The 27,043-nt window shown below is 56.7% G+C and overlaps 2 protein-coding genes and 1 non-coding gene across 3 annotated transcripts; all 3 read right to left on the bottom strand.

Moving 5' to 3' along the window:
• Positions 1–2,872: 2,872 nt before the first annotated feature.
• Dapk3 (death associated protein kinase 3) lies at positions 2,873–16,352 on the bottom strand. The gene is made up of 9 exons (XM_026404330.2): positions 16,265–16,352; positions 15,450–15,596; positions 9,859–10,219; positions 9,491–9,620; positions 8,901–8,949; positions 8,032–8,058; positions 6,766–6,918; positions 5,874–5,919; positions 2,873–5,616 (listed from the first exon to the last, which is right to left on the bottom strand). The coding sequence occupies exons 2-9, from the start codon at positions 15,509–15,511 to the stop codon at positions 5,080–5,082; spliced, it is 1,365 nt and encodes a 454-aa protein (XP_026260115.1). The 5' UTR covers positions 15,512–15,596; positions 16,265–16,352; the 3' UTR covers positions 2,873–5,079.
• A 1,395-nt stretch (positions 16,353–17,747) lies between these two features.
• On the bottom strand, positions 17,748–26,361 carry Eef2 (eukaryotic translation elongation factor 2). The gene is made up of 15 exons (XM_026404327.2): positions 26,281–26,361; positions 25,066–25,280; positions 24,117–24,298; positions 23,823–24,034; positions 23,271–23,449; positions 22,989–23,094; positions 22,427–22,540; positions 21,887–22,025; positions 21,570–21,765; positions 20,646–20,904; positions 20,244–20,351; positions 19,575–19,928; positions 19,155–19,337; positions 18,946–19,078; positions 17,748–18,482 (listed from the first exon to the last, which is right to left on the bottom strand). The coding sequence occupies exons 1-15, from the start codon at positions 26,281–26,283 to the stop codon at positions 18,289–18,291; spliced, it is 2,577 nt and encodes an 858-aa protein (XP_026260112.1). The 5' UTR covers positions 26,284–26,361; the 3' UTR covers positions 17,748–18,288.
• Positions 23,530–23,594, bottom strand: LOC113193701 (small nucleolar RNA SNORD37). The gene has a single exon (XR_003302173.1). It is a non-coding gene; the product is annotated as a small nucleolar RNA SNORD37 (small nucleolar RNA).
• Positions 26,362–27,043: the final 682 nt, after the last annotated feature.

Below are 27,043 nucleotides of genomic sequence, written 5' to 3'. Positions count from 1 at the left end.
CCTCTTTTCTTCTTAAAGATTTTTTTTTAGTTGTAGTTGGACACAACACCTTTATTTTATTTATTTATTTTCATGTGATGCTGAGGATGGAACCCAGGGCCCCGCAGGTGCTGGGTGTGCGCTCTCCCGCTGAGCCCCAGCCCCACCCCTGGACCTCTTTTCCTTATAAAGTTTCCAGCCTTAGGCATTTCATTACAGGAACGCAAAAAACAGCTGACCTAGCCCGCCTCCCACTCCCCGCTGCTTCCTCCCAGCCCCAGCCCTTGGCTCTGCTGCTGGCCCCTGCTGACCAAGAGGCTTCTGCTCACATGCAGAATTTCTCAGCAGGCAGCTGCCGCGACTCACCCTGCCACTGGAACACCACTGGCCAGACTCTGCTTAGCTGCTCAGAGGGACCAGCCTCGGGCATCTTCCTGACCTCGGAATCAAACCAGTGGGGCTGGGGTGTGGCTCAAGCGGTAGCGCGCTCGCCTGGCGTGCGTGCGGCCCAGGTTCGATCCTCAGCACCACATACAAACAGCGATGCTGTGTCCGCCGAGAACTAAAAAATAAATATTAAAATAATAATAATAATAAAATTTACTAACACATTAAGAAAAAAAGAATCAAACCAGTGGCCATCCCAGCCTGTGGGGGCTGATCGCTGGGAACCGCCAGGTGCAGGGCAGCGTTTGTCACAGTCACGGGGCTCATCAGAAGTGCCAGCTCCATGCCCAGCCATGGACACCCTGAGTCTCAGCCCCAGAGCAGCCATGACAAAGGACAATAGGTGCTCTAGGGGAACGGCACTCACCCTCACAGTCCTGGAGGCCAGACGTTGAAAACCAAGAGGTGAGCAGCTCCCTCTGGGGACTGCAGGGAGGGCCCCCAGCCTGTCCTCACTCCAGTCTCTGCCTCTGTTGTCCCACAGGGTTCTTACAGGGACACCTGTCATTTTAGTGAGGCCCTGCCTAATGCACTATGACCTCATCTTAATGAATGACATCCACAGGGACGCTATTCCCACATCAGGTCCCACTCACTGGCCCTGGGGACATAACTGCCACATTGACTTTTGGAGGGAACACAATTTGGCCCTCAACAGCCATCACACTGCTACTGGGGAGGAGTCAGATGGCCCCTGCTTACCGTGTCCTTAACAAGAATGGGCACCCAGGAGCCTCAGCCCCGTGTCAGAGACGCCCAGAGGAAGGTCAGAGAGGGCATGAAGGGCCCAAGGCCACACAGCCACGGAAGCAAGGCCCGAATCTGGGCATGTGTCCTTCTGAATGTGCCCCCCCCACCTCTGATGGAGTTGCTTGGCCCCAAGGTTTACCTCCTGCTGGGAGGAGAGTGTGCCTGGCCTGTCCTGCCCTCCCATGAGCCTCTGAGTGCCACATCTCCCAAGACAGTGACCCAAGGGGCCTCCCCACTCTCCCCAGGGATGGAGTGATGGTCCTTGTCCCCAAAGAACCCCAGAGGCCTCTGAGAGGCCAGGTTTGACCCTCAGGGTCCTGGGCAGCGTGGGGGGCGGTGGTTTGCTCATGACGCGAGGTTGTTTTCCAAGGGTTGTTTCCCTTGTGCTGGACGCGGAGCCGGGGGACTGGCGTGTGGCAGGAGCATCGCCCTGCCCGCACCCAGCCCTTTTCATTTGGAGTCAGGGTCTGGCTAAGCTGCCCAGGCTGGCCTGGGACTTGCCATCCTCCTGCTGTGGCTTCAGCGTAGCTGGAATGACAGATGTGTCCCCACGTCCAGCTCCCTCTTCTAAGGCACTGCTTCTGCATCTAGTGACCTTCAAAGGCCAACTCGGGGCGAGGGCTCTGGCCGAGTACTGGGCCAGGACACAGGAGTCAGTCCAAGGCAGGGCCCGGGCAGGACCCCAGGGCTTTCCATCTCCTCAGGGGAAGCGTCGGCCTGCGGAACCAACTCCCAGCCCTGCACCATCGCCTGCACCTGGCTCTGGGCCTGATGACTCCAGGGACCCTCCTGTGAGGGGACCCTTTTGATTCTGGCTCATGCCACTGAGCACTCTTCTCAGGTCACCCACGTTGTAGCAGGTGGCTGAATCAAATCCTGCATGTCATTTATCCCCCACCGACACATGGATGTGAGCGCTGTGGTGGTCATGCTGCCGGGAACACAGGTACAGGTATATCCCAGGCACAAGTAGTTACTCAGGCCATGGGCTGTTGCCAGGGACAGGTCAGGCCCCTTGCTGTCCCCTGGCGGTTGTGCGCTCACCTGGATCCTGAGCACTCTGCCAGGAACGTGCGTTTACACGCTCCCTAGGCAGCTGTGGCACTAAGGTGACATAGCCCCAGCAGAACCTGCCTGGCCCCAGTCTCCTGCCAGCATCCTACACTGGAGCCAGGACGGGCCTCCTGGGCCCAGCCGTCAGTGCCTGCCGCTCCTGACCACTCCATGGCCTACTTCTCCTGACCACTCCATGGCCTACTTCGTGGTCACCAGAGCAGCTGAGGCCGTTGAGGCCTCAGGGTGGAGTTGGGCCTCTCAATTTCACTCCTTTGTAACTTGAAAATGGATCACAAAAACCTGGCAGTGGCCACCAGCTCCTTCCCATGCCATCGGGCGGCACCAAGTTGGAAACCTCAAGGACTTTCAACGGGGCCTCAGGTGGCCTTGGCTGTGAAGGCAGGTGGCAGCAGCCATCACACAGCACCCTCCTCTACCTGCAGGGGGATACAACGGGGAGAGGGGCAGCAGAGGCGGTGCAGGCTGCCAGCTCAGGAACTCGGTGGGCACCAGGGACTGAACTTGGGCCACTCGACCACTGAGCCACTCCCCAGCCCTATTCCGTATTTTACTTAGAGACAGGGCCACACTGAGTTACTCAGCCCCTCGCTGTTGCCGAGGCTGGCTTTGAACTTATAATCCTCCTGCTTCAGCCTCCCTGGCCACTGGGATTAGACATGCACCACTGCACCTGGTGCTTTGTGGTTTTTGATGGGGTCTCTCATATGCTGCCCAGGCTGGACTCAAACTCCTGGGTTCATGATCCTCCTACCTCAGCCTCCCAAATAGTTGGGACAACAAACTGGCCTGATGTGGTTGTTTTTAAATTTTTCTTTTCATTACTTGTAGACGGACAGCAGGCCTTTATTGTTATGTGGTGCTGAGAATTGAACCCAGTGCCTCACACGCGCTGGCAAGCGCTCTGCCCCTGAGCCCCAGTTCCATGTATTTTGTGTGGGAAAACACATAACAAATTCTACCATTGGTGACAATCGAGCACATTCACACTGTCATGCCAAGGCAAGCCTCAGCCCAGCACCCACCAATCCATGTCCCATCTCTGACTCCTGTCCTGGATGTCTCTTGTCACTGGGGCACACACTGTGGCCTTGTGTGTCTGGCTCTGAGCAAGAAGTCCTCGGTTCCATCAGCATGGCAGCTAGGTGACCGAGGGACGCCCCGGAAGGGGGAGTGCACTGTGTCTGTCAGCGGGAGCGTTTCCTTCAAGCCATTGCCATTGTGCCTCCGTGAACATCCCTGTGCAAGTCTGCAGGCAGTGTCCTCCCACCTGTGATGTGCCACCGCTGGACAGCACTGCAGACTGACCTCAATCTCCCAAGCACAAAGCACTGTTAAAGAACTCACGGGGCTTAGTGGAGGGTGGTGCTGGGGGCCCTCCATGAGGCCCCCAGCTGAGCTGTGCCCCATGGCGCCTCTACGGGCGGGGTCCAGACGGGGCAGAGCACAGGCCAGTCACAGCCACTGCACCGGATCTTCCCTGACGGGAGACCTGTCTCCTGCACCTGGTGCTGAGCTGCAGGGCCGGCACCGGCAGATCAGGACTGCAGTGGGGCTGCTGCTCCCGGGGCCCCGGCTCCTCTGCACGGGCTCCTGTCCAGCCAGCCCTTTGCAAAGGCATCAGCACTCAAAGGAGCCACACACCCACCGCGGGGGGCTCTTGACCATGGAGGGCCAGGGCATGGCCTCAACCTGCACACTGCCCCCCCATCCAAGGCTTCCCGGTGGGCTGAGGCGACACCTAGTGGCACCCTATGGTACTGGCCACCCAGTGCCTTAGTCCAAACTGCCACCTAGCGGCTCCTGGCAGGCACCAGCAGGGTGAGGCAGAGCCGCACTTCCCCTGCCAACGCGGCGTGCCAGCCTGTTGCAGGCAGTCCTGGGGGACCTTATCCACACAGCCCCGAGGATCACAAGGTGCTAACTGAGACAGGAGCGAGAATACCCTGAGGGCCACTGGGCACTGCAGCCAAGGGACAGGCTGGGGCTGTGCTGTTCAGAGCAGGTGCATCCTGGCACCACTAGGAACAGGAGGATGGCACACAGCACAGGGCCCCTCAGATGCTTCTGGGGGACCAAGAGGGTGGTGGCTGCTTTACAGCCCCTGCTCAGACCCCAGTGCCCCTTCACCCAGCACTGGGAGACTCCCTGGGCCCCAAAACCAGCATCAACCAACGCTCCATTTACTGCCAAGCTCCCCAGAACACAAGCTTTTTTTTTTTTTTTTTCCTGGTACTGGGGGTTGAACCCAGGGGCACTTGACCACTGAGCCACATCCCCAGCCCTTTTTATTTAAGAGACAGGGTCTCACTAAGCTGATGAGGCTGGCTTTGAACTTGCATCCTCCTGCCTCAGCCTCCAAAGCCACTGGGGCTATAGAACTGTGCGGCTGCGCCAGGCCAGACCAGCGGGAAGGGCATCAGTCACAGCCCACTTGATCATCAGGACACAGCACAAGGCCAGGCCCGTCACACAGTGGGGCAAGCATTTGTGGACAGGGCTGATTGGGGCTCAAGAGCCACCTGCTGGACAGGATGGGGCCCGCTGCCCAGCATGAACCATGGACAAACACCACTCCAGCTGTCAGCTTCTGCCTGCCTGCTCAGGGGCCCAAGGTGGTCCTGGGACCTGGCCGCCACCCCCACCACCAGGCAGTGCTCGAGGCCACGACACCCACCGTCGCCAGTGCCATCTGGGCGGTGGCCCTGTCCAAGCCTGCTGCAGAAGCTAAGGCCCTGGCCACAGGGGAGGGAGTTCCCCTGAGGAGAGGGTGGCCTGGGTGGCGGCCAGGCCGGCGTGACCCTGGGCTGCAGAGGGATGACCAGGCCACTAGCGCAGGCTGCACTCCCCGCTCTGCAGCTTCTCCTGCTCCAGGGCGCGCACCAGGTCCTGCACAAAGCGCATCTCGGAGGCCACCTGCTTGGCCAGCGCCTCGTAGCGGTTCTCGAGGCGGCTGAAGCGGCGCTTGAGCCCGCTGGCCCCCAGCAGGGCACCCCTGGCCTCCTCCTGCGCCTGCCGCTGCAGCGCCTCCGTCCTGTGCAGCTCCTGCCGCAGCCGCCTCAGGTCCTGGCCCAGGCTGTCGCTCTCCTCCTTGTACCAGGCCTCCTTCTCCTCGTAGATGGCCGTCAGCGCCTCCACGTCCTCACGGCACAGCCGGCGGCCGCGCTCCAGCTCACGCAGCCCCTCCTCGGCGGCCGCCACCTCCTCCAGCACCTTGGAGAAGCGCTCGAAGTTGGCGTAGGTGTTGTTGGGCGGCATGCTCGAGTGCGACTTGATGGTGTACTCCTTGAGCCGCGTGGTCTTCAGGCGCCGCCGCTCAGGCTTCTTGCTGCTGTCCTCACTGCGGACATTGCGCCGCCGGATGGCCTGCAGGGGACAGGGAGGAAGGTGCCTGGAGCCGAGGGCAAGCCGTGGCCTTTGGGACTGGAGTCCACCAACTCCCGTGTCCACCCGTGGAGCAGGCGTGCAGACAGCCTTCCCACTGCCACAGCAGGGCCAGGCTCTGCCGGGGCCTTGCTGACCTGCGCTCCACGTCCCCTTGCAGCACAAGGACCTCCCCAGACGCGGAGGGCTTGCCCTGCCCAGGGCTTGTCCTCCAGTGGGAGAGACACCTCAGTCCTCACCTTGATCCAGGAATGCTCCAGGCTCTGGGCGATGGTCATTCTCCTCCTGGAAGACCACCCCAAGTCACACCTGTGTCCTCCACACCATCTACCCACAGCAGAGGGGCCAGGCTGTCCCCCCACAGCACTGGCCCTTAGCACCCTGCTTCCAGCCGCTTCCCGTATGTACCCCCCAGCCCCCTGGAGTCCTTCCCAGCCTCTGCTTGGCCAACCGGGAGGCCAGGGGCAGGGACCTGGGACAGGAAGCCTGGGGTATGTTTTCAATGGAACCACAACCTCCCACTGCAGTCATAAACTCAGGCACCCACAGGAGGGCCAGGTCACAGGAGAGCACCGTGGCAGACTGGATGCCAGGGTTCTACATTTTGCTGGATCTGGAATTTTACACAAACCTATCTCCAAAGCTAGTAAGGAATTTAAGGTTTTCAAAAACATGGCATGGCCAGGTGTGATGGTGCACATCTGTAATCTCAGCAGCTCAGGAGGCTGAGGTAGGAGAATCGAAAGTTCAGGGCCAGCCTCAGCAACCTAGCAAGGCCCTAAGTAACTCAGCGAGACTCTGTGCAGAATCCCAGCTGTTCACAGACATATAAACTCAAAATTAAAAAATTAAAAAAGAGCTTAGGATGTGGCTCAAGGGTCAAGCACCCCAGGTTCACTCCCCAATACCAAAAACAAAAATAAAAACCAGAACAAAACAAATATGGCGTGGCCAGACCAGTCCTCAATCCCCTCTGCCTGGCTGAGGAGCCGGGCAGCCCTCAAGGCCGTGGGAGCCCTGAGTGGACTACACTGGAGTGCGAGGTGCGGTGGGCAGGGGTGGGTGGCTGGAGGCTGGGGCATGGGCAGAGCGGGCGAAGCTTTCTGCCAGGGGCCCAGTGCGTGCTCCTACTTGGGATCTTTGACCAGCAGCCGGCGGATGAAGTCCTTGGCCAGCTCGCTGGTGCTGCTGAAGTACTCCTCGTCGAAGTCGTAGTTCACGGCCGAGATGTTGGTCAAGGTCTCCTGCTTGGTCTCACCCAGGAATGGGGACGCGCCACTAAGGCTGGAAGACCAAGGCAGGCACAGGCTCGATGGGGTGCCCCAGCCCCCGCACACCCACTGTGACCTTGCCACCTTCTGGTTCACTACCCGACTCCAGTGGGCCCATAGGGGGCCAAACAGGATGGGCCGACGGGGACACCTGACCACTGGGGACACATTCCTCTACACAGTCACCTGGTCACCCACCAAGCTGCGTCAAAGATCACCTCCCAGTCACGGAGGGGACATGTCTCTGGAAACTTGGTGTCTGGGTGGACACAGCTCAGAGCTTCTCCTAAAGCATTGGACAACTAAAGGGTCAGTGGCCTCAGGGGAGTCTCTAGAGGCCTGTGTCCTGGTCCAACACCTCTGAGGCTCTGGGCAGGGGTGCGGAACCCCAGCTATTCACAGAGCACATAAAGCCCCAAGTGGGCGCCCTCTATAAAGTGCCCGACAGTGCCCAGGCAAGACACCAACGGTCTGACTGGGGGAGGCGAGGAGATGTCCCCAGTGTCAGGGGTTCCTGGGTTCCAGCCAGAAAGTGATGCTAGTGGGGAATCGGAGTGCCTGGCCAGGGCCACCACTGACCTCGGGCACCAAGGTCAACAGCAGTGACCTCACGTCTGCAGAAGGAAATCTGCTACTTATGCCAGTCTTCCATAACCCCCAGGTCACGAGGGACACAGGGCAACTACCTCCCTCCAAGGAGCCATGGCCAAGTCTGCCTGGTGTGCCCACCCTCCAGGCCAGGGGCCAATGCGTCACAGGCCTGGCCTGACCTGGCTGAGCTGTCCCAGGCAGCAGCAGGGAAAGGCCAGGACTTGGCCCTTCTGTCTCTGGCTGCCAGTGGACTGTCCACAGTGGAGGGGAGACATACCCCCTCCTGGCACGGCCACTCAGAAAACAGGGCCTGGCCTCAGAACTTTCCAGAGGCCCATAATAGAACCCTCGGAGGACCCTCCACTGCTCCACTCACTCCTTCCCTCACCAGGGTCACTGAGCACCACTGTGCAGAGCTGGCGGGACCCCCACGTCCCCAGGAACAGCCCTGACTCCAGCACAAGCCAGACAGACAGGCAACTGCTGTGCGGCACGACCAGGCCAGCAAAAGATCAGCACCCTGGCCAGTACTCACAGGATGTAGGTGATGACGCCAATGCTCCTGAAAGACAGAAAGGAGGGATATGGGTCAGTGGGGCCCCCAGGGCAGAGGTCCACAGCCAGGTCAAATGAACCACTAGGGAAGGCAGAAGCCCTGAGCCAGGGGCAACATCCCCCAGCCCTGGTCCCAAACTTCAGGGGCTGACACTGTCCTCTGCTCTGAGCTCCACATAGCCTCCAGCCAGTCCCTGGTCCCTGTCTCTATTACCTGGAGTTTCCACCTGGGCACCTCTGGCCATCCTTGCCTACTAATGTCAAAGCTCAAACTGGCCAGGGTGGGGATGGGTCAGAGCACAGTGGCCCCACAGCACCCCCACATTGACGGTGGGACCCTCATGGAGCCTGGTGGGAAACTTTTTACATAGGGTCAGACTCTGAACCTCAGACTGTGTCCATCCAACACTTCAAAGTCCATCAGCTTTGTTTCTCTTTTTTTTTTTTGGCGGGGGCGGGGGAAGGTACCAGGGATTGAGCTCAGGGGCTCTCAACCACTGAGCCCCGTCCCCTGCCCTATTTTGTATTTTATTTAGAAAGAGGGTCTCACTGAGCTGCTCAGGGCCTCACTTTTGCTGAGGCTGGCTTGGAACTGGCGATCTGCCTCAGCCTCCCAAGCCTCTGGGATGACAGGCGTGTGCCACCGCGCCCGGCTGTCAGCTTTGTTTAACACCCTAGGAAACAACGTGGAGACCCCTGAGCAGAAGGGCCTGGCCTGGCCCTCGGGCTGCCGTCTGCCAACCTCTATCCTAAGACAGCAGTCTGTCCATCCCCCCCGTGGCACCCAGATACCACCAGGAGGAAGCACACAGGAAAGGCCCCAGCCTGGCCAGCTCTCGGGACACTCACCACATGTCTGCCTCCAGGCCCAGGGGCTCATAGTTGACAATCTCAGGAGCTGTACGAACAGAAAAGAGAGCAAAGGGCCAGGCGCTGGGGACACAAGAGCCAACAGGGACAGCACCCCGCTCCCCCCACCCCCCGCAGTTGGGAACATGCACACACACACACACACACACACACACACACACGCTCTCCATCCCCCCATACATGTATTTTTCTTTTTCTTTTTTTTTTTGAAGTTACCAAAGACTACACCCTGGAGCTCTACCAGAGACGGATTCACACCCAGCGCTTATTTATTTTAAGACAGGGTCTCGCTAAGTCTGTGCCTCAGGCACCCCGAGTAGCCAGGACAGACCTTGGTGGAGGTGCTCGCAAACCCCACTGTACTTGTCAGTGAATGGACACAGGCAGGGCTGACTCAGCCAGGCCCTGGGAAGAGGAGCTGGACAGTGACAGCCCCAAATGAACCCGAGTCCCCATGATGCTGGGCATGGGAGGGGTGGCCGGAGACCTGTGCCAGTTAACACCACACACAGTGGGAATCCGCAAATGCCTGCCTTGCCAAGCCCTGGGCAGACACCACATGGACTCACCCACAAACTCCGGGGTGCCGAAGATGTTCTTGAACTCATTCCCTGCTTCAATCTTGTGGGCAATGCCGAAGTCGATGAGCTTGATCCGGGGGTCAGGCACATTCTTGTCCAGAAGCATGATATTTTCTGGCTGGAGTGGAAGACCTCTGCTACTCCTGTGTCCCACCCACATGTCTGGACAGAGCAGCCTCATTCTGTGGCATGGCCAGACTGACACACCCTCAGGTCCCTGGCCCAGGCTGTCCTGTCCCCTCAACCCTTGGACAGCAATGGGCTGGAGGACTTGCGCTCTGCTGCAGGATCAGGGCCTCGCCCAGCTCCCATCCTGGACGCAGGGCTGGCTCATCCCCAGGGCCCGCAGGGCTCACCTTAAGGTCGAAATGAGCGATGCGCTTGGAGTGAAGGTAGTGAACGCCATCCAGGATCTGCTTGAGGAACTGGGTGGCCTCGTCCTCGGTCAGCGACTCCTTCTCTGCCAGGAAGTCAAAGAGCTCCCCACCAGAGACCAGCTCCAGGATGAGCACCACGTCCGTCTTGTTCTCAAAGACGTCATGCAGAGTGATGATGTTGGGGTGCCGAATCTCCCGCAGGATGCTCACCTCCCGCTCGATCTCCTCCCGGCTGACACCACGCCGGCTGGACGCCAGGCGGCGCTTCTTGATGAACTTGGCCGCATACTCCTTTCCAGTGCCCTTCTGCCGGCACTTCCGCACAATGGCGAACTGGCCACTGAGGGAGCATAGGGAGGGGAGGTGAGCTGGGCGGCTGCATAGTAGCCTCTCTTGCGCCCCAGGGTGCAGCCCTGCGCCTGGGACCTCAAGGTATATGGGGACTTGGGACAAGAGCCCAATGCAAGGATGGGCAGCAACCCTATAGCCCTCTCAGTACAAGGAGCCAAGCCTCCAGGACAGTACACGGGGCCTGGGCACATGGGTGCAGAACGCTTGAGCCAGTGCTGCCAGGCGCTTCTGCAACAGCAAGAGGAGAGAGGAGGCTGAGTGTGCACGGGAGGCACCAGGACAGGCCATGGGGGCGACCCTCGAGAGGACCTGCCACACGCCAGGAGCGAGCTGCAGAGAGCACTCCACTGTCTGAGTGTCCCCAAAGGCCCATGTGTGGAAGGCTGCTGCCAAGTGGTGATACTGGTGGGCAAGGGAACTTTAGCAGGTGGGCCTGGCAGGAGTCTGCCCTGGAGCCAAGCCCTCCAAGAGCCTGGGGACCCCAGTCTCAGGCTCCCCTGCCTCCTAGCTGCAGAGGCAAGCAGTCCTTCCAACATGTGTGTGCTGCCCCAGCCTTGTCAGAGGCCCAAAGCCATGGGCTACATGATCTTGTGAACTTGAACCTACAAAACTTAGCTAAATAAACTTTTTCTCTAATACGTTAATTACCTCAGGTATTTCATGGTAGTATCGTAAAACTAACACACATATAACTAATACACAAAAATTCTTTTTGTTTAAAACAGGTCTATGCTGCGGCTCTGTGTACACGGGTACACGGGTTTCCACGTGTACACAGAAGGACTCAGACGCAAGGCATGGCAGGAGGGTGGGCGAGAGGGCAAAGACTCACTTTCTCCTTGATGCAACGCTACTCTCATTGAGCTTTTCAAGGCATATTATGCTACCATTTTTTTAAATACAGGAAAAAAGTAAAAGCCACAACTTCAAAGGGGGCTGGGGATACAGTTCAGCTGGTAGAGTGCTTGCCCCGCATGCACAAGGCCCTGGTTCAATTTCCAGCACCACAAAAAAAAAAAAAAAAAAAAAAAGTGCTCCTAGGGTTGGGACTGAGGCTCAGTGGCAGAGCGCTTGCCTAGCAAGTGTGAGGTACTGGGTTCAATCCCTAGCATCACATAAAAATAAACAAAGGCATGCTGTCCATTTACAACTACAAAAAAAACCAAAAAACTTTTTAAAAGTGCTCCTATTCAGCTAGGCTGGGTGGCACACCACTGTCACCCCAGCAACTCAGGAACCTGAGGCAAGAGGATCTCAAGTTCAAGGTCAGCCTCAGCAACTTAAAAGAACTTGTCTCAAAAACGAAAAGGAAGCCAGGCGCAGTGGCGCATGCCTGCCTATAATCCCAGCAGCTTGGGAGGCTCAAACAGGAGGATCGCAAGTTCAAAGCCAGCCTCAGCAACTGCAAGGCACTAAGCAACTCAGTGAGACTTGTCTCTAAATAAAACACAAAACAGGGCTGGGGTCGAGTGCCCCTGAGTTCAATCTTGGTACCTAAAAAAAAAAAAAGAAAGAAAGAAAAGGTGGGGGCTGGGGCTGAGATGTGTCTAACTACAACTAAAAAATAAATATTAAAAAAAAAAAATGAGGGCTGGGGATGTGGCTCAAGCGGTAGCGCGCTCGCCTGGCATGCGTGCGGCCCGGGTTCAATCCTCAGCACCACATTCAAAGATGCTGCGTCCGCCAAATACTGAAAAATAAATATTAAAGTTCTCTCTCTCTCTCCCTCTTTCTCACTCTCTCTCACTCTTTCTTTAAAAAAAAAAAATGAAAAGGGGTGCCAGATTACATGCCTGTAATCTCAGCAACTTGGGGATAAGCTGCCCTAGGTTCAAACCCCAGTACCAAAAAAAAAAAAAAAAAAAAAGAAGAAGAAAAAACCTTCAATTTAACAAGTACCACTGACTTCAAAGCCTGAGACTCAGTCCAGAATGGATGCCTGCTCAGCACTGCTCACCACCTCCGGCTCATGGACCCACTTGTCCTTCAATGGCTGTATCTTTCTTGTTCCCTCTCAGCCCCTAGACTCTGGCCAAATGCCAAACCTGCCCCAGGAAAAGGGTGGCAGAGGGCTGGGGATGTGGCTCAAGTGGTAGCGCGCTCGCTTGGCACGCGTGCGGCCGGGGTTCGATCCTCAGCACCACATACCAACAAAGATGTTGTGTCTGCCTAAAACTAAAAAATAAATATTAAAATTCTAAAAAAAAAAAAAAAAAAAAAATCTCTCTTTAAAAAAAAAAAAAAAAACGAAAAGGGTGGCAGAGGACACAACCATGACCTAGACAGGCAAAAAATCAAAACTTGTAGCCCAAAGCAGCCAATCGGTCCAGCCCTCACTAGCTCTGGACTCCTGCTGTGAGAGCATGTCCATCTCTCTCTGCAGAACTTAGGATTGGGATGATGGGTAGAGACCACCAGGTGCAAGCCAAAATCTGAACTAAGGAAGCCAGAGGGGACGCTGGGCAGGTGCTACTGAGCCCAAACCCTTCCACCCAGCACCGTGCTTCCTCCAGCTCCCCTGAGCCAGCCTACACCCTGGAACACAGGGCCCCCAGGAGCACCCTGGCCATCTGTGGACTCCTATTACCATAAACCAATCCCGACCTCCCTTATGCCCATGGGATTTCGGTTTGTCACTGAAGAGTCCTGACGCCGACATCCTCCGACCCACTGAACCTCCAACCTGTGAGTCGCTGACATCAGGTCCACCTCCCCTCTCAAGGTTGAAAGGTCATGTGATCTCCCCACATCTGACTGCCCCGTGGAAGAGACCCTCCTTGAGAGCCCGGCCCACATGCTCCTCCTTCCCTGTAACTCCCACAGGAGGCCCGAGATCAGGGCTTCAGGCCTCCATCCAGCTACGTAAGGACCCGACACAAACCAGAGGAAGGCTCGGATCTGAAACACGCGGCCACTGGGGAAAACGGAGTGCTCCTCCATGCACCAGGACAGAAGCCAACAGGGGAAAGTCACAGTGAAGGGGCAGGTGAGGTGAGTCCCTGCCAGGGAACCACCCCGTCAGCATGTTCTCCAACCACAAGCATGAAAAGCACCAGACTGAAGGAGGGTGTCCGCAGAGGGGGTCTACCCAGACGAGACTGGGCCACGTGAGGCTGTTGGGACTCGGGGATCCCCTGCCCTGGGGTGAGTTTGGGCTGGATCTACAAAGGTAGCTGGAGCTGATCAGCAGAGAGGCTGAGGCATAGTGAGGCTACAAGAGTGGAGAGCCAGAGTGTCCCAGCAAGGGGACTTCCAGAATTATGGGCCGGGCATGCTTTCTTTCTTTCTTTCTTTTCTTTTTTTTTTTAATATTTATTCTTTTTATTTGTAGTTGGAAACAATCTTTGTTTTTATTTATTTATTTATTTATGTGGAGCTGAGGATCGAACCCAGGGCCTCCCATGTGCTCGGTGAGCGCTCTACCGCTGAGCGCTCTACCGCTGAGCCACCACCTCAGCCCCAGAGGCCTGCTTTCTTTCAGTCTCCACATAGAGCCGCCATGTAACTTGGTGGCACAAAAGCCACAAAAACATCACAGGAGCATGGAGTGACCACAGCCTCTTCTTCATTCACTCCATTTATTTACTGCAGCAGTGCTGGGGAGGGAAGCCAGGGCCTGATACATGCTAGGCCAGCCTCCCACCAAGTGTTATTGTAAACACCGAGAGGAGAATTTCCTGTCATTGTTACAGGTCATGAAATCCAACTTTTTTTCCTGCTCAACTATTTAAAACAATACACAATGGGGGCTGGGGCTTAGCTCAGTGGCAGAGCACTTGCCTAGCACGAGTGAGGCACTGGGTTCAATCCTTAGCACCGCCTAAAAATAACCAAATAAAGGCACTCTATCCATCTATAACTACAGAAAGTTTTTAAAAAATACATACAGCATTCTGAGTTTGTAGTCTGCACAAAGATAACTGACAGGAAGAAGAAAAAAAGCCTATAACTGTACTGTATTTGGCCCACTGGCAGTAGATAGTAAGACCATGGTCAACAGAGTTAAGAAAATCAAACATAAACAAGATAATGTAGGACTGGGGCTCAGTGGCAGAGCACTTGCCTCGCATGTGTGAGGCCCTGGGTCAATCCTCAGCACCACATAAGAATAAATAAATAAAAATAAAGATATTGGGTCCATCTACAACAACAACAAAAATATTTTTAAAAAAAATAACGATGGGCTGGGATTGTGGCTCAGCGGTAGAGCGCTTGCCTAGCACAGGTGGGACCCAGGTTCCATTCTCAGCACCACGTAAAAATAAAGGCATTGTGTTGTGTCCATCTACCAAAAAAGATTCTCTCTCTCTCCCTCCCTCCCTTTCTCCTCTTAAAAAAAAAAAAGATAATGTATATGGAAGGACATGCACAGGTGACACACAAGTACGATATCATTTTACATTAAACATCCAGGGATTCTCAGGAGTCTGGAACCCATCCCCATCCCCATCAACATCAACATGGAGGAATGGCCAAATATGGATTAAATCTCACTGACTTTTGCCAAATTGAATCTGAGGTGCTAGTTAGTGCATTTCCTACAGTAAAGTATGAAATTTCTCAGAGGGAAGGGGCTGCATTGTCCACCACAGTTACGGAGGAAATTCCTGAAGGAAGGATTTCAGGATCCCAAATAACACCCAGCCTGACACACCGCTCAGTTATTTACATTCCCTTCTGGTGACATCATGGGGCGGGCCTGAGTGGATCCCAGGAGGCTGCCCAGCAGCAAACTCACCAAATAAGGTTTGAGGCTCCACCAAGAAAAAAAAAAAAAAAAAGGATGGGCTTAGTGGGGCCTGGCTGGTCTAGAGGCGGGGCCAGAGGCTGCCCTCCAAGGCCCAGACAGGCAGGACATCAGCTGCTCCCTGGAAGGGAAAACCTCAGCATCTCCCCACAAGTGCTAAACACCAGCCTGAGCAGGACAGTAAACCCCAGGGCCCCAAAAAGAGGTTAAAGAGAAAGACCTCCAAGAACACACACAGCTGGGTCTTCTGCTCTCATGCCTGTGCCAGGCTCTGTGTCTGGCACTAGACGTTTCTCCCCACAACAAACACACGGTACCTCGGAGAAAAAGTTAAGAGCAGGGCTACCTGGCTCCAGCACTCGAACTCTTTCCACCAGCAAATGACACTGACTCATTCCTTTGTGGGACAAAGGACAAGAAGGGAGAGTTCCTGTTTAGAAAGGCCAACGCTCCATCAGAGAGGGCTGCTCACCTGCCCAGCTCCTCGCCCATCTCATAGTGGTCCTCCACGTCTTCCTGTCGGAACGACGACATGGTGGCTGGTCTGCCTTCCAGTCGCTTCTGCTCCAGCTGAAAGCACTGAGGCCCAGGGACAGGGCCTCGGGAGTCCCCTGGGACCCTGGAGGAGACAGGCAAAGCAGGGGATGAGGTGGCAGTCATCCCTCCCTGGTGAACGGACACCCGCTGGCTCGCATCAGTCCACCCTCAGGTCCAAGCCCCTGGGGGTGCCCGCGCTTAGTGGCTGGGTCTTCCCAGCGGCCCCTCATGTAACCCCTGTACGAGGCGCGGGGATCGGCCGCACTGGGCGACCTCTGCCCCCGACGGATGCCGCTCTGCGCCCCGGTCAGCCAGGCGACGCCCGGGCCTCCCCGCCAGGCCCACCCCGGCCCAGCTCCGGTCCCAGCCGTCCCCTCGGCAGGTCTCCCACGCCCGCTAACAGCAGCCCACACCGCCTCCCGCGCAGACCCGCCTCCCGCGGGCGCCGGACGACGGCTCCGGGCTCCTGCGGGGCCTCTGGCCGCCCGCCGACCTCCGCCGCCCGGCGGGCCTCCTCCGCCGTCTCGCCCCACCCTCCACAGGGGCCCAGGAGGCCGCAGCGACTCCCTCCTCGACCCGCCCGCGACCCCCACGGTTCCGGCTCCGGCAGCCCGAGGCCGCCACGCCCCTCACAGGCCCAGCCGGCCCGGGGTCCCCGGAGTCTCCCAGCTTCGCCCCCGACCCGCGGCCTCCAGGGACCCCGAAGCGCCGCCCCGGCTCCCCCGGCCTTCCGGCCAGCAGTATCCGCACCCTCGGCGGCCGCGAGTCCAGGGCCAGCCCCACCGCCGCGCTAGCCTCAGACGCGGACCTCTGTCCCAGCCCCGCCACCTCGGACGCCGCGTCGCGCCTGCGCGACGTCACCATGTCCTCAAGTACCCACCCGGAGGCGGACCTACCTCCCATAGGCCAGTGAGCCCGCCGCTCAAGCCGCACCTCGACGCCCCGCCCTCCGCCTTCTCTCCGGGCTCCACACCTGGATACGGCCTCCCGGTTGGCTGACTGACTCACCATTCCTAATCTGATTGGCTGGAGCAGACCGCTAACTTCCGGCTCCTGGGTCGCCCCTCCCGCCTCTACTCTGAGCTGCAAGACGGAGAAGTCCCGCCTCCTGCGGTTCCGGAGCACCAAAGGCAGGATCAACTGGGAGCCAGGCGCAGTAATTCACACCTGTAAACCTGTCTACTCCCAGGCTAAGGCAGATTCTAAACCAGAGACCAGTGTCAGTAACTCAGAGGGCCGTGTCAAAAAAGGGCTGAGGTGTAAACTCAGAGGTAGGGCGCCCCTGCCTGTTCACTCCCCAGTAAGGGATGGGGGCAGGTAGAATCCTCTGGACCGCTGCACTTCGCAGTTCCTGGTGTGGACAGCGGGGTAGTCAGCCTTCTTCTTAGTTGTAAATGGACAGAATGGCCTTATTTTGCTTATTTTTATGTGAAGCTCGAACCCAGGGCCCCACGCATGCTAGGCAAGTGCACTGCCACTGAGATACAGCCCCAGCCCCAAATGTTGACATTTTAAAAGCGTTGCCATTGACAGGATCCAATTTAATGTGACCAAATGACAACCTTGGGAGACAAATAATTACCCCATTGTATAAATGAAAAACTGGCACCTTGTGTTTATCCTACCAAGGTTAGGGCAGATTCCCCCCTCCATAGGTCTGAAACCAAAGCCAATGACAAACCACCCCAGGTGTCAAGACCCAGTCTTTTGACAACCCCAAGCTCATCTGCTCTCCCACCCCCTTTGCCTTACATTAATATTTATTTTCTAGTTATAGGTGGACACAATATCTCTATTTTTATGTGGTGCCGAGGATCAAACCCAGTGCCCGACACATGCCACATGAGCGCTCTACCTGAGCCACAACTCCAGTGCCACTTTCACCTTACTTCTGACCTCAACTTATTCCTATCCCCCAGAAAGTAGAAATAGTACTTTCTGGCCCAAGATGGCCTCCTGCACTAATCCCAAAGCCTACTTGAGCTCACAGCCATAGTGGCACCTTCTCCCAGAAGCCATCCCCACTGCACCCTCAGTACAGCAGATGTGGAGCCAGGGCTGCCACTGTGGACAGATGCAGGCAATTCTTACCACTGCACAAGTTGCACCAGACAGCTCTGTAGGAGCCCAAGCAAGTACCTAAGCCGCACTGGAGGCTATACAAGCTGTACTGGAACCAACCAACCCTAACCCTTCTCCTGTGCAGAAGCCCCAGGAAGGATGCAGAGCCAAGTCACAGGGATGGCACACTTCACCACCATTATCAAATTTATTATTCCAATGGCACTAATACAGCTGAAGGTGCTCATGGTTTGACACGGCACAGGACTTCCTGCCTTCTAGGAATTATCTACCCACCGTTCCTACCCCCTTTTGAGGGAAATCCACTTCGGGCCATATACCCAAATAAACTTCTTAATGCATTTATTTTAAACTTTTGGACATCCAAATTCAGTTTCCCTCTGATGATCTGAAATAAAAGCATTGGGTGTCCCACCCTACCTCCCCACCCCACCAGCCAAGTAGTCCCTTCAGAAAGGGCATTTCCCCTGCCTCTGGACTCCTGAAATAAATAGAGTGAAACGGCATCAAGTGTTATTGTTGAGCGATGGCACGGAGTGGGCCCCCGAAACCCCTCAGGCAGGGCATCACTGTGTGGGGACAGTCTCAAGGTGTCATTTGAGAATGCGAGGACGTGTTGCTGTGGTCAAACTGGGTGTGGGTGTTGTGCCAAGTCCCGCCAGGGGTGGCAGACCACTGCTGGAAAGAGCCGCCTACAATTTGTCCAGGAAGTTGTCCAGGGCCGGGATGCCCTCCTTCAGGCCTTTGCGCTTGCGGGTCTCCGCCACCACTTGGCTGGGACGGCTGGTGTTGTCAAAGGGGTCTCCAGGCAGGATCTGCCAGTGGTCGAACACGCACTGGGGGAAGGCCTGACCACCTGTGTTGGACCTCAGGTCAGCAGTGAAGCCTGTGGGGAGAGGGACGGAGATAGCTCAAGAGGCAGCAGGAACCTTGCATGTACTAGGCCCTGGGTTCTATCCCTAGCACCACAGCAGGGAGACACCAGGAACCCAGGCTCTCCCTAGGGTGATGACCACCTGGGATTATAGACAAGTCAAGAATCCTGGGCAGGTCAGATACTAAGCCCCACGCATGATGAAAATGATTCAAAGGCCACTAGTATATAGAAGGGACAGTCTTCCTGGGTGCAGAGAACCAGCCTGAGCCACAGCAAAGATCCTACTGACCTACGTGCCATAGCCTTCCTGCCCTCATCAAACAAACTCCCTACTAGTGACTGGGGGCCACACAGGGTGCAGGCAGACCACCTACTTGCAGAAGGCAGATCAAAAAAGCTCCCACCGCCCCTCCCCACCCTCACAGGGAAAGCCAGGCTTTCATCTGCGTAGATAGGCCCCAGGGGCACTTACCAAAGGATTCGTTGACGGGCAGGTAGGCCTTGACGACGAACATGGGGGTACCAGCCACCTGGGATTCCTCAAAGACATGACCCCGCTTCCTGTTCAGGACACCGTAGATGCCACCAACCACCTGCTCCGGACACTGCCAGGAAAAGACAGGCATTCAGCTCCGTGGGGCAGGAAGACAGCAGGAGGCCAGTGCAGGCCAGTGCGCTCACCTGGATCTCCACAAGGTAGATGGGCTCCATGAGGCGGGGCTGGGCAGTCAGCACACTGGCATAGAGGCAGCGGCGGGCGGTGGGGATGATCTGGCCGCCCCCACGATGGATGGCATCCGCATGCAGTGTCACATCGTGCACATCAAAGCGCACGCCCCGCATGTTCTCCTCGCACAGTGCACCCTGGGGAACGGGGAAAGAGGCCTCAGAGACCAGGCACACACCAGCTCCCAGCAGGTGCACACCCCTCACCCACACAGCTGCACACCCCTCACCCACACAGCTGCAGGCCCTGCCTGTGCTGACCTAGCATGCAAAGGCCCCCTTCACCCCCAAGATCGGCATCCCAAGATCCCCAGCCCAACTCCAGACCCAGGAGACACAGTGAGATCCCTCCCAGGCCATCTGGATCCAGCTCACCTCTTTGGTGGCCCACTGGAAGCCAGCCACCACACTGTCCTTGATCTCATTGAGGTACTGCACACCCTTGGTGATGTCCGTGAGGATGTTGGGGCCAGTCCCATCAGGCCCAAAGCACCAGATCTTGCGGGCCTCAGCCACGTCCCACTCGTACTTCTCAGCCAGGTACCGGGCTCGCTGCTTGAGCTCCTGGCGGGCTGACACCTCACCCTTGTCGATGTCCTCGGCCAGACCATCAGGGAAGGGCCGTGCCTTCATGTACAGCCGATTGTGCTTGTTGGGGGACTTGGAGAGGCAGAGCACGTTCGACTCCTCACTGACTGTCTCCCGGTACGAAACCACTGGATCAGATTTCTGCAAGAAGAGTCTGGAAGTCGAACTGCTGCCTGGAGGTGGCCTTCCAGGGAGAGGTATCCCTAATAGCTCTTCCCAGGGAGGCTGAGGGAGCCAGCAACAGCCAAGCAGAGCAAACTGCCCCTGTTCAAGGCAGCCAAGGAAGAAAGGCGCAGAGGCCTAAGGAGCCCACCAGAAATAGCAGAAGACAAGCAGAGCCATCGCGGCCACATAGTCCCAGTGCAGAGCGCGAGTGCTCAGCACCAAGGGCAGAGGCCTGCTCCACAGGCTGCCCCTGCCCCACAGAACAGGGGGACATGGGCTGCCTCAGCTCACCTTGATGGGTATGCAGGCGTGGTCCTCCTCCAGGTCCTTAAGGCAGATCTCCAAGTGCAGCTCCCCGGCCCCCGCAATGATGTGCTCCCCAGACTCCTCGATGATGCACTGTGGGAAGCACAGGGTCAACCCCCTACTGACCACCACCCATGGGCGAGCAAGACCACTGAGGCCGTGAGCAGTTGCCAAATGGAGGCAACAGCCTGCAAAATTGAAGAACCTCTCTGTGCGGCTGAGACCTTTTTGGCAACCTAGAAGGCAGCTGCCTGGTAGAGTCACCTCAACAACTCCAACCAGGAAGACATGGGGTGGCGTCAGTCTCTCCTTTTACGAAGTCACCCAAAAACCCCTACCCTAGTGGGGGTACCTGCTCCCAGGTGACTGGAAAGGGACTTTGCCCACCTGCACCATGGGGTCAGACTTGGCCAGCCGCTTCAGCCCCTCCACCAGCTTGGGCAAGTCAGCTGGGTTCTTGGCCTCAACAGCCACCCTCACAACAGGACTGACGCTGAACTTCATCACGCGCATGTTGTGGGCGTGCTCAAAAGTGGTGATGGTGCCAGTCTTCACCAGGAACTGGTCCACGCCCACCAGACCCACGATGTTCCCGCAAGGCACGTCCTCGATGGGCTCCACATAGCGGCCCATCATCAGGATTGTTCTGGGGAGAAGCAGAAAATGTCAGGCGCGGCCACCAGATCTGGTTCTGCCAGATCCCAGTCCTCTCCAGAGTGCAAGGCTCTCCTGCCTGGGCTTCCCTCAAGCCCTGGCTGCATTTCCTACATAACTTGGAGGAATCACCAGCAATTCCAAATCCCCTGTGGGTGCCACACCCATGCCACATTGAATGTGAACACAGGGAAGCAAGAAGAAAGGCACTGGGAATATTGGCCAGGCCTTGGCACAGGACAAGCAGATGACAGAAATGAGGTTTGGTTGTCTCTCCCCTAACTCTCAGTTGCTGGTAGGGCCCAGTGAGCAGTAGCAGCTACTGGTGGTCCCATCTTGGACCTCTCTAGCTGCTCTCTGGGGATGACAAAACTGGCCACCCACCTGATTCCTCAGGACATCTCGTCCTATTTCTGAGTTAGGGTTCAGGCGATCAGAGGAAGTACCTTGCTGGTGGCTTTCTGGAGACCTTGGATCCCCTCTGTTCGCCTTTGTGGGGTCTTAATGACCAAAGGTGGCGATGAATTGACCTCACACAAACTTATCACTCCTTGTGCAGATGCCAGCAAGCCTAAGCCACCAGCTGCAGGCAGGGCAGGGACAAGCCACAGCTCCAGAGCTGCACCTGGGGCACTGAGGCCTACCCCCACCACTCACCTCTGGATGGGCTTCAAGTAGAGGTCCTCCTTCTTCCCAGGAGTATAGTTGGGCCCCATGATCCTGACTTTCAGGCCGGTGGACACCAGTCCTGAAAACACGCGTCCAAAGGCGTAGAACCGACCTTTGTCGGAGGTTGGCACCATTTTGGAAATGTACATCATAAGAGGGCCTTTGGGGTCACAGCTTTTAATACCTGAGTAGAGAAACCACCACAGAAAGCTATTCTCCTGCAGCTCGGCCCTCCAAAACCCTGGGCCTGAGAAAGGGCAGCCAACAAACAGGAGTCCCACCCCGGCCTGGCTTCGCCTGCTTACCCATGGCAGCCTCGTCATCCGGGGGGCCCTCATAGAGCAGCTCGCAGCGGTATTTCTGGGCTGTCACCGGGGAGGGCAGGTGGATGGTGATCATCTGTAGCAGGGCATCCCCAGCCGGCAGCCAGCGGCGCATCACAGCCTGTAGGACAGCAAGGAAGGAGGCTCCCAAGTGGCCTAGTAACCCCTAGGACCATCATGTCACCTTTCCTTTCACTGGGGACCCAAGGAAACCAACAATCAAGGACCAGGTTCTCTGAAACATGGCCACTTCTAGGAAAGCATGCTAGCAGGGCAAATTCCTGCCCACATCTCTTGGCCAGCAGGCTGCTGACCACCCACAGAAATGACAAGTTAAGGCTGGGATGGTGGCTCAGCGGAAGAGCACTCGCCTAGCACGTTCGAGGCCTTGGGTTTGGTCCTCAGCACCAATAAACAAAATAACGCTACAGTCTCTAACTAAAAATAAACGTTAAAAAAAAGAAAGGACAAGTTAAACTCCGACCAGGCCGGAGGAGACGGACCAGTCTCCAGCCAGCTCACCTTCAGCAGTGGCTTGCCCTCTTTGTCCTTATCTTCACTGTCCAACTTGATGTCCAGTTTCTCAATCAGCTTTGCAGTCTCCTCTTTCTTGAAATTCATGATCGCATCAAACACCTACAGCGCCAGGCAAACAAGCAAGCCCATTTGGAAAACCTACAAAGCCCATGGCCGCTCTTGATGCCAAGAGCCTGACCCACCACACACCAGCACACCTCCGAGCAGGGCGTTTGGGAGCAAAGAGTCCGCTCCAACTTACAGATTTTGACCCATGAAGACTGCAGGCCTACTGGGCCAGGCAGGCCTGCTCGTGCTTTCTCCTTAAGTTGCAAGCCAAGCCTCACCAGACCTCTGCCTGCTGGACCTTCGTTACCCCCACCTCTCAGGCAGCTGGAGGCAAGCCTAAGCTACCGGTCAGGTACCAGCTACCCTGACTGCTGCTCCTGCCCACTCAAGGAAGCAACAGGTCAGCGGACTGGCCTTTTCAGGGGTGATCTCGCACCATCTGACAGTGCGGAGGACACAATCTATTCATCAGCCTAGACGGCTCCAGAGTGACTCTCACCTTGAAGATGGGGTCCAGGATGAGCTGGCAAAAAGTCCTGGGCAGCTTCTTCCCATCAGGGCTAGTGGCAGACTTACTGAATTTGCCATTGGCTGGGTCAAAGTACCTGGGGAAACAAAGGGTTCAGCCCCACCAGATCAGGGGTTTTGCAATGACCAAGACGGGCAACACTTGGGGAAGACTCCATAGCGCACTCAGTCAAAAACAGCGATCCCCCATCTCCAGCTGCCCGCCCTCCAGAGAGACCCAGACCCCACCACCAGTGCTGTGTGCAGGGCTCACCGGTCTCCCCAAAGCTTCTTCATCATGTCCTCCACTTTCTTGGCCCGCTCAGCAGGCCCCAGCTGGCCCTCACCCTTGGCAGCAAACTTGGCCACATACATCTCTGCAAACTGTTTCAGGGTGAAGGCCCAGCCATGGAGGCCAGACCCAAAGCCCACGGTGCCGAGCACTGGGTCAATCTGGGAGAGTGAGGAATAAAGAGGCATGAGCAGGGGGTGGGCTCTGGGTAGAACCCACAGCTAAGTCCCTGGGCACCCAGGCTCAGATGCTAGGTTTCTTCAACAGACATCAGGTCAAAGTGAAGAAATTTCAGTCATCATGTATAGGGTGCCCAGCGCATCCTGCCAGGACCCCTATCTCTAGAACAAAAGGGAAACAGGCACTGAGAACAGGGTCACTAGGCAAAGTCCCTGAAAGCTCAGGAGCTGGGTCCAGTTAGTTCTAAAACATCCCACCCCCGTTACCCCATCACACCTAGCAAAAAGCCTGCCAGCAATCACAACGCCTCTAGCCAAATCCCACAAGAGGACTCCCTGAAAGCAAGGGGCGCACCATGATGTTGCCCATGGGGCCGCTCTCGCCCTCGCCGTAGGTGGAGATGATGACATTGACGTTCTCCACGATGCGCTGGAAGGTCTGGTAGAGTTCCTCGGGCTCCAGCTGCAGCTCAAGCAGGGCCCGATCCATCTTGTTCATCATCAGCACAGGCTTGATGCGCTCGGCAATGGCCTGCCGCAGCACGGTCTCCGTCTGTACACATACACCTGGGGACACGTGGGGATCTGTCACGCATAGGCAGCAATCATTGCAGGTTGGGGGACCTTCACATGGGAGCCCACAGCTTACCAGACACACAGTCCACTACTACTAAAGCACCGTCAGTGACACGGAGAGCAGCTGTGACCTCTGAGGAGAAGTCTACGTGACCAGGGGAGTCAATTAGGTTGATAAGGAAGCCAGAGCCATCCTTGCTCTGCTTGATGAAGTTCAAGTCATTCTCCGAAAGCTCATAGAAGAGAGAGATGGCACTGCGAATCACAGGAGAGGTCATTGGCATAAAAGCCACACAGGTCTCCTGCTCATGACTAAAGCCCTGGCTGGCTGGAGCAACCACAAGCCAAAGGTGAAGCAGCGAAGAGCGGGCGCCATCATTAAGAGCACTCCACCTTGTCCCCTCCCCTTTGTATTACTCATTCCTTGAGACAGGCTGCAGACTGCCTGCCTAGGGAAGCAGCCCATCCTTCCTCTCTGCTGTGCCTCTGCCAGGATGCGTGTCCCTAACGATGGGGACCTCCTGGTACTGGCTCCCCAGAACCTGACTGGTCCCTCCACACTATGAGGCTGGACTAACAAGGAGCAACTGCAGGACCTGGCCAGAGTCAAGCCAAGACTGCTGTCACCATCCTCTGTTCACATCCTGCTCCCCACCCCAAGCCTAAAGAGATCTAAACACCTCTATTTACAGAGCTCACAAGTCACCCACTTAAGAAACAATAGCCATGTCACTCTGCTTTTAGTTTATGCAGTTGGCATTGGGGGCCAAGTTCCCATCCCACACCAGACACAACTCTAAGAGCACCCCTAGATGCCGATGACATCCTCTCCTCCCAAGCATGACAACCAAGGTACAGTTGGGGCTGTCTGTCTCCAGACAGCCCCAACTGTACCTTGGAGAAAACCCAATCAGAGCAGGGGAAAGGCTGGGTAGAGACCCTGATGCTCACTGTGTCTTGCCCGGGGCCTGCAGCTGGGCTCCCACCCCTGCCCAAGCCCAGAGAGCACCAGCAGCGCTCACGTTGATTTGATGGTAATGCAACGCTCCTGCTCATCCTTCCGGGTGTCGGTGAAGCGGGTCTCCCCAGCCCGGGCAGAGGCAATGATGCCAGCCTTGCACACCAGGGAGTCGGTCAAGGTGGACTTTCCATGGTCCACGTGGGCGATGACAGACATGTTGCGAATGTTGGCCTTTTTGTCCATGATGGCCCGGATCTGGTCTACCGTGAAGTTCACCTGGGTGAAGGGGGATGGGGTTCAGACTGGACAGGGATTCCAGGAACCGGGTTTGGCAGGGAACACCAGGTCACACTAGGTGGATAGACTGCCAGGCCTGTGGCCAGGAGGGGGCTAGTCCTGGGGAGGGTGCTTCAATACCCCCACACTGCCAGTGTCTGCATACACCCTTAAAAAACCACTGCCACTCTCTGAAGAGTCTCCTTGTAGCTGTCATTCAGAATTGACAAGCAAGAAGGAAGCTAGAGAAGAGAACTCTGCGATTGAAAACGGGTTTCCCTAGAGGCAGTAGGACTCTGCTACTAGAAGGATGGAGCTTCCCCAGCACCTTGCCTTACCCCGGGGCTCACTGCCCCACTAATGGCGTTATTAAAACCCAAGGTCACTCCTGCCTGGAAGAGGAGACAAGCACCCACCCAAGGGTTCTAAGTAGGCCATTTCGGACAAACGCGGAGCCGGGGCAGCCGGACACAAGCCAGCACCTCCAGCCTCAAAGCACGTTTTCACAGTTCAGGCAACAACAGGAACAAGGACTTAGGCCGAGGTGGCACAGCAGGAGGAGCCGTTTGGGGAGAACCTCTTCAGGCCTTGCTTTTCCCCCCAGCCATTTTCCTACCGCCCCCAGCCCCCAACAAAAAAAGATTTCACGGCCCACGAGTTACATAAGGCGCCTCCCTGCCTGCACCCTGCTCCCACCGCCGTGCTCGCCATTACAGCGGCTGCCACATCATCATACGCCCTCCTCCGCTCCTCCCCCCCAGCTCTAGCTGGACCCCGGGTCCCGTGAGGCGGCCGCGGTTCCGGAAGCGAGGAAGGGGCCAAGTGAACAGCGGGGCCCACAGACATGGCGGCGGCCGCTTCCCCAGCTCTGAGCCCGCCAGCCCCGCCGCCGCCATGTCTATTCCCTGTCCAGGCGGCACCGGGACCTCAGGGTGGGCAGCCTCGAACCCGCAGAGAGCCCACCGCACTCCTGCGGCACCAGCCTCACGAAATTGCTCACCATGGTGGCGGATGGCGGTGGATTCTCCCAAGCAGATCCGAGCGAGGCGAGTCGCGCCGAGGATGGCGGCGACGACGGCGGAAGAGAACGCTGACGTCAACACCCAACCTTTTATAGGTCGACGCCGGTTGGGCGAGTCATATGACCTCGCTGTGGGGGCGGAGCTAAGAGACGCAGCGCGCAAGCGCGGAAGGACGCACTTTGTCGTTAACCCATTAGGCGCCGGCGCCTCTGCTCTGTGGCAGGTGCTCAGTGGCAGGTGCTCAGTGTCAGGGGAGAGTGGCGGGGGAGGGGGGCGTGGCGGGGGGCGGTGGTCTGGCTCCAGCGTTTGGTGGTCAGGTGCGCAAAGCGAAGAGCGAGATTAGTAATCATATTGCTGCAACTCGTGTCGGTTTGCAAAATTCCAAGCATTTCTATTAATGGCACCTTACAAGGTGAATAGGGTGTGTGCATTGTACCAATATGAACTTGTTCATCTGTGTTGTTACGTAAGATGATTCCACTGGGAGAAGCTGGGGGAACATTATCACACAAATGCGTATCGAGCATCTACTATTTACGGGGCGAATTTTGTTATCTGATACAGCAGAAAACAAAACGCCTTACGGCTTCACCATACTACATGTAAAACTTGTAGTTCCTTGGATTTTTCCGTGTCTCCGCCTCCTTGCGGCTTAAAGTGTGTGTGTGGGGGGGGGGGCGGGTAATCAGTACTACCCGAGTTTTTGGGGAGAGAAAATGAATTAAATACACGTCCAGCGCT

This window comes from Urocitellus parryii, chromosome 3, assembly GCF_045843805.1.
Source record: "Urocitellus parryii isolate mUroPar1 chromosome 3, mUroPar1.hap1, whole genome shotgun sequence".
Classification (NCBI taxonomy): domain Eukaryota; kingdom Metazoa; phylum Chordata; class Mammalia; order Rodentia; family Sciuridae; genus Urocitellus; species Urocitellus parryii.
The sequence above is the reverse complement of the archived record's forward strand: the minus strand, read 5'-3'. Positions and strand labels throughout refer to the sequence as shown.